General features: G+C 44.1%; 1 protein-coding gene across 1 annotated transcript; it reads left to right on the top strand.

The window, feature by feature from the left end:
- The first annotated feature begins 354 nt into the window (after positions 1-354).
- LOC133898310 (tryptophan decarboxylase 1-like) lies at positions 355-2,140 on the top strand. The gene has a single exon (XM_062338958.1). The coding sequence runs from the start codon at positions 482-484 to the stop codon at positions 2,027-2,029; it is 1,548 nt and encodes a 515-aa protein (XP_062194942.1). The 5' UTR covers positions 355-481; the 3' UTR covers positions 2,030-2,140.
- Positions 2,141-7,010: the final 4,870 nt, after the last annotated feature.

Here is a 7,010-nt window from a genome sequence, read left to right as displayed (position 1 = left end):
TGTACCGGTCATCGATCACCCCTTCCTCTTATACTTGGCACAAAGCCTGAAAAACCAAAAATTCCTTTCGAAAATATTTTTCTTATAGCGACGTGATGACCACTAAAAGGCACGGATGCCGATGCAACTCGTCCGCCACCGCCGTCAGCTTCATAACGGGTGCATGCACCCGGGTCCAAATTGAACTCTCGTCACCCGCATGACTGCGAGCATGCTGACCGCTTGACTTGTAGGAACCGCGCCTCTCACCTACCCTCCTCGTTTCGAACGACCCGTGCAACGCCCACTTCGCCACGCCACTTCCCCTATATAGCCCACCCATTCCTAACTCCCAGCTTCTCATCACCAAGCTCCAGCAAGCAGTCAATCAACAACCAGCTAGCTCTAAGCTGCAGCTTCGTCCTTGCTCTCTTCTATAGCTTCGTCGCGGCCACAAATTAAGCGCACCTCTGCACGTCTCAAACTAAGTCGTACGTCAGCCATGGGCAGTTTGGACACCAACCCGACCGCCTTCTCTGCCTTCGGCGACGAGGCCGGCTTCCAGCCCCTCAACGCCGAGGACGTCCGCTCCTACCTCCACAAGACTGTTGACTTCATCTCCGACTACTACAAGTCCGTCGAGTCCATGCCCGTGCTCCCCGACGTCAAGCCGGGATACCTCCAGGACGAGCTCGGTGCCGCGCCGCCCAGTTACTCGGCGCCATTCGAAGTCACCATGAAGGAGCTCAAGGCCTCTGTCGTCCCCGGCATGACGCACTGGGCCAGCCCCAACTTCTTCGCGTTCTTCCCATCGACGAACAGCGCTGCGGCTATCGCCGGTGACCTCATCGCCTCAGCGATGAACACCGTCGGGTTCACGTGGCAGGCGGCGCCGGCGGCCACCGAGATGGAGGTGCTGGCGCTAGACTGGCTCGCTCAGCTCCTGCGCCTGCCGACCAGCTTCATGAACCGCACTAGTGCTGGCCGCGGCACCGGTGGTGGTGTCATCCTTGGCACGACTAGCGAGGCCATGCTCGTCACGCTCGTCGCAGCCCGTGACGCTGCTCTGCGTCGGAGTGGGTCTGACGGCGTGTCTGGGCTCCCGCGCCTGGCTGTGTACGCCGCCGACCAGACTCACTCCACATTCTTCAAGGCGTGCCGCCTCGCCGGCTTTGATCCAGCCAACATCCGGTCGATCCCCACCGGCCCGGAGACGGACTATGCTCTTGACCCGGCAAAGTTGCTGCAGATCATGCAGGCAGACATCGACGCCGGCCTCGTGCCAACCTACATATGTGCCACCGTCGGCACCACATCGTCCAACGCCGTCGACCCGGTAGGCGCCATTGCTGATGTTGCTGCCCTGTTTAATGCATGGGTTCACGTCGATGCTGCCTATGCCGGCAGCGCGTGTATCTGCCCTGAGTTCCGGCACCACCTGAACGGCGTGGAGCGCGTGGACTCCATCAGCATGAGCCCGCACAAGTGGCTGCTCACGTGCCTGGACTGCACCTGCCTGTGGGTGCGCGACACAAACCGGCTCACCGACTCACTAGAGACCAACCCGGAGTACCTCAAGAACAACGCCAGCGAGTCCGGCACCGTCACTGACCTCAAGGACATGCAGGTCGGCGTTGGCCGTCGCTTCCGCGGGCTCAAGCTCTGGATGGTCATGCGCACCTACGGCGCCACCAAGCTCCAGGAGCACATCCGGAGCGACATCGACATGGCCAAGATGTTCGAGGAGTCCGTGCAAGCCGACGACCGGTTCGAGGTCGTGGTGCCGAGGAACTTCGCTCTCATCTGCTTCAGGATCAAGCCCCGCGGCGCCATGATGGAGGGGGACGCCGACGAGGCCAACCGCGACCTCATGGAGCGCCTGAACAGGACCGGGAAGGCTTACCTGGCGCACACGGTGGTCGGCGGTAAGTTCGTGCTGCGGTTCGCGGTGGGGTCGTCGCTGCAGGAGGAGAGGCACGTCCGAAGCGCGTGGGAGCTCATCAAGAAGACGACCGCTGAGATCATGAAGGGACAGATTGATGCAGAGTAGTATATATGTGTAGCGTATATAGCGGATGCACGAGCATTTTTGTATTGCGATGCATGTTCGATTCATTTTGTTTTGCCGAAAGCGAATAAAGTAATTAAAGCCGATTTTTCATACCGTTATTCAAGAACAGGTTATGTTTTGTTGGACAGTGTTGTAGTCACTACCAGAAAATGGGAGAACTGCCCGATCTCCCATTTTCTGGTAGTGAGTTCTCTCCGATCTTTCACACAACACACGTGTTTGCTGGAGAAAAACCCACTCCATACATTAAGTCTGGAGTCTAACAACTTGATCTGCTATACATGCCAGGCTTACGACGGTGTATTTAATTTTTTATTACTGTATCAGAGTGACAATTTTCCGTTAAGTCTGATAAATAGAGCTCATAAGTATAAACTGTAGGTCAAATAGTAAATTTGCTACTTACCAAATAACAAAGTGACAAAACATCAAATGACATGCTTATGACTCAGCTATGTGCACCACAACTCACACGCAACATGCGGCTGACCAGGCCCGTGAAGTCGAATGCAACCAAACTACTCACTCCATGCTTACCATGTAACATCAACATGAGAAAAAATGACAGTCGACAAAATTAATTCTAACATTTCGGTGTTTCATTTAGCAAAGTTTACTCCGAGCTGTTTACAACATTCCAACAATTACAAAGTTTACAACAAATTGAGCTGTCTTGTTTTATTATCTCCCTAGTCATGGTACTACTATAGAAATAGTTATCGGTGCCGGCTCAAAAATATCATCAGTGACAATTTTTAAACCAGCACTATTTATTCGGTACTAATAATCCATAATTATCAGTGCAGGTTCCTAACAGAGAACCAATATCGATACTGACACTATCAATGCTGGTTCTTACTATCAACTGGTACTAATACATATAACAGGGTTGAAAAAAGCTTGCATGATCGACCAATTAGTATTAATCTTAATGCGATGAATGAGCCACACAGTGCTGAACGAAGCACCGCTGCTAAAACATAGCAACAATAAGGATATGGAAAACACGAAAATCAATTTTCATATCTGAAAGAAGTTGGACGAGCAAGTCTTTGCATATTTAAAGTTCGAAGCTGAATTCACCATAGAAAAGTATAAAGATCCATTCTAAATGTTAGTTCTATCAAGGGTGTTCTTCGATTCTGCATGGCAAAAGCTTAGAGAAAATAAAAGTGTTCAGTATCAATTTCAGACTTGATCGACCAAGGATAACAAAATGTACATCAATCCAAAATTCCTCATCCGGGCCGTCCCACCTACTTTCAATTCCATTGGTTTTGGGATCTGGAAGTACATTAAGGAAAGGGAAAGAAGAACATAGGAAACATGCACACGGTACTAATCATGCAGCCAAAAAAGAGCAAGAAAGGAGAGAACCTTTTGCAGGGACTCGACACAGCGAGAGCAGCCAGTGTTGGAGGCCTTGCAGCAGCTCTTCTCCAGCTCCTTCACGGCGGCGGTCGGTATGGAGTTCTAGGAATATGGAAAAATGACATTTGATTGTATCAGACTCAACTAAATAAGGTATCGAGAAAGCATGATCCAAGAACTCATTTGTTTTATCAATCCATTCATTTGATGGCCTACCACGCTTCCAACCACTATATATCCACCCACGATCTATTATCAATTATATTTATCTGTATATTTATTATACAATTGTAGAGTTAGGTTATAATAATAAAAAATAAAGCAATGTATATCAAACAAGGAGTACATTAAAAGACTTTTACAACTCAAGCAACATGGGCAAAGGATCATTCATTTCGGTTCAAGAATAAACTGCCGTTCAGAAAACAAAGCAAACAAACATATGATATACAAATCAGTTCAACCTCAATGATGGAATTAAGATATTTTATTTCAGTTCAAGCATAAACCATCATCATGAAGTATAAGTAGTGACTTAAATATGCCAAAACAATCTCCAAAACAATCTTATAAGTTTCTGCCTGTAATTCTGAAAACATGTGATCTCGTACCACCTCTTAACTTATTATAGTACTGTTTAGTCTACTTCAAGGATCAATCTTCAGAATGGCATAATATCACAATAATAGCAGACAGAGAGCAACAAATCCAGCCTACAAACTGAAATGAAGATCCACTCTACCGGCCAGCACAATCGTCAAACATAAGTGCTCATAAATGAAGATACATGTGAGGAACCGTCTAAATAGTATTTGAGCTAATCATTAAGACGATCATTTTTCATAATCACACCCACAATGATTAACCGGAATACCATTCCGGTAGTCCCGGCATGTGTTTACTTTCAGAATCAGAACACACGCCTTTAAAACAAGCACATTACCACAAGACATAATAAAGAGTGAGTAATTAAATTAAGTTATAAGCCTTTAAGTAGATTAAACTTTACAACAAAATATATAATTTGAACATTTGCTAGAATAGCTATGCAGCGGAATAAGTTACATGACGACAAAGGATGGGTAGCGCCATTTGCCCTAAGGCGCCACCCCAAAATAACAACACACGAGTAGAATGACACTACTCTTGTCCGTCGCCAATATCGGCGGGTATAAAGTAGCCAAAAACTAAATCTTCCTCACTTGAAATGCAAACAAAGCACGTGAGTACGAAGGTACTCGCAAGACTTAATCCATAATGAGAACTTATAAATAGTTCAACTCCAAGGAGAATACATATGGGTAATTAGCAAGGACCCAGCTACAAAACTTAAGTAACTTCATGTGCAAAAGTGATTTGGATACAAGTGTAAGCATCTACACCTAACCAAAATACCCTTGCATCCTGAGATCATCAACATAACAAAGTTGTAACTAGTACCATATCAACTCTTCATCAATATCACTAGATAGGTCCCAACATTCCATCACAACATCCCAATAACAAAACTCTATGATTGATACAGATGGACAATAGCGTGCTCATGACTGATAGTGCGGTAATTCGAATTGTTCTTACACCCTATAGGGGTACATCTTTACCCATATGACATGAGGATCATTCGGCTTGTGCCACCTACTAAAATGCACATAAGGGGGTACCTGTGTCAACTTTTCCAATTGATGCTCGACCGTTTGAACATCCACCTATACGTGCAGAGATCCACTAGGGCTACTCCCGGAGCACCCTAGTTACGCTTAAAGATGTAGAGGTACCTAGAATTATTCCTCGAGCAAACTAGATACCTCTACAAGCCTATTATGTCCATAATACCTTTCCAACATTACCTCTATAACCTATTATGCCCACAACGCCATAGCCACAAGCCAAAAGGTCACAGCTATAAAAGGTATTTGGCTTATCTTACCATTATATCGACATGTGGTAAGTACAAAAAGTGCTAGAGCTAACAGCAACAATGAACGGTGCTTAATTGATTCAAGTGGGCCTATAGCATTCAAGATTCCCTTCTCGAGCCATCCCTGTTGCCTGCCCAAATCTCGTCTCATCCTCATTGACTTACACATCCCATCATCATCATCTTTGAGAACAAAAATGTAAGCCCTAAGCTTGTGAACGATGGTCGAACCACTGCTTAACTTCTACCGACGACCTAAGCCTTCCTAAGCATAACATATTAATTTTAAGTTAGACCATTAAATGCTATACCCAAGGTTATAATGGATCAAAGGACAACAATACACAGGAAGGGTAATACAACAATTAGGATCTACTCCCAAAAAAGCGACATCGACTAACTATCATGCATGATATACATATAGCATACTTTACCAAATTAAAGACAACATATGATTCAAAGTAATAGGTGCAACATGCTTAGATGTGCTTTGTTGATCATCTTCACAAGCAAGGGAAACAATTTCCAGATCGCCCTCGATCACGCCCACGTTACACTTCGGTCCTTCGTTCACTACGAAGAATGTATGCACTGATGAGCATGAAAGAGATGCTATAAAAATGCTACAAAATTTTAATGGGGATGTGGTAATAAACATAATGCAGCAAGAAACAATCGAATTGAGCACACATGCTTATGGTATAAATGATTTATTTAAGGGCTATCAAAAAGGATCGTAACTAAACTAGATATCAAGATTAAATGAACTACAATAATTTAAACAACACTTTCATACCAAAGCATATTTTTTCTAGATATCACTCATCAAAACTTGAATTGTCCAAGTAGTTTCATAATTTTAGTGCATGGTATTAATTAACCGTGATTAAATTAAGATGTAATATAATTAATTAATTAATTAATTATAAAAAGTATTTTTTTGAGTTCTAAATTTTAAACATGTAGTTAAACTCATCCAAAGATAACACAATTAGTTTCATTATTTTTGGAGTTAGTATGAATTAATTATAAAAGCTATAAGCCATCAACAAAGTAAAAAAAAAAAGAAAAACGTCTAATAAACAGTACAATCCAGATGCCATGGGTTGAACTTGGACCCTCCAGGTTCCAGAGTCTCCGAGTGAACCTTCGGGTGGGGGTGCTCTAGTATTTTTGGTTAGGATCACCCAGAACCTCTAGGTTGAACTCAGACTGTTTGGGTTTCGAAGTCTCCGGGTGAATCTCCAGGTGGGGGTCCTCGGGCATTTTTGCTGTTGTTTGTGGGTGAATCTCCGACTTGAATATATTATTGTTGTTTGCAGGGAGAAAACGACTACGAAATTCTAACTATACTCTAGGATACAGCCAGAAAACATGACAATCCTGTAGGATAACCTATACATAAGTGACAAGTAACCTCTTTACTCATTACTTATGTTAAGTAGTAATGACGGGTAACCTTGTTACCTGTCACTTATATCTTAACATAAGTGACATATATGTATTAACCTGTCCCTTATATTTTAATATAAGTGACAGGTAATTAGGTTACCTGTCTCTTATGTCTTTCTCCCTAACACATAAAAGACGTACGTTAGTGATGGGTTACGGCTATGATTCGTCACCTATAACCTCATTGGTGACAGGTCCTAACCTATCACCCATGATCTT

Source organism: Phragmites australis, chromosome 18 (genome assembly GCF_958298935.1).
Source record: "Phragmites australis chromosome 18, lpPhrAust1.1, whole genome shotgun sequence".
Lineage (NCBI taxonomy): Eukaryota > Viridiplantae > Streptophyta > Magnoliopsida > Poales > Poaceae > Phragmites > Phragmites australis.
This window is presented reverse-complemented; position numbering and strand designations above follow the sequence as displayed.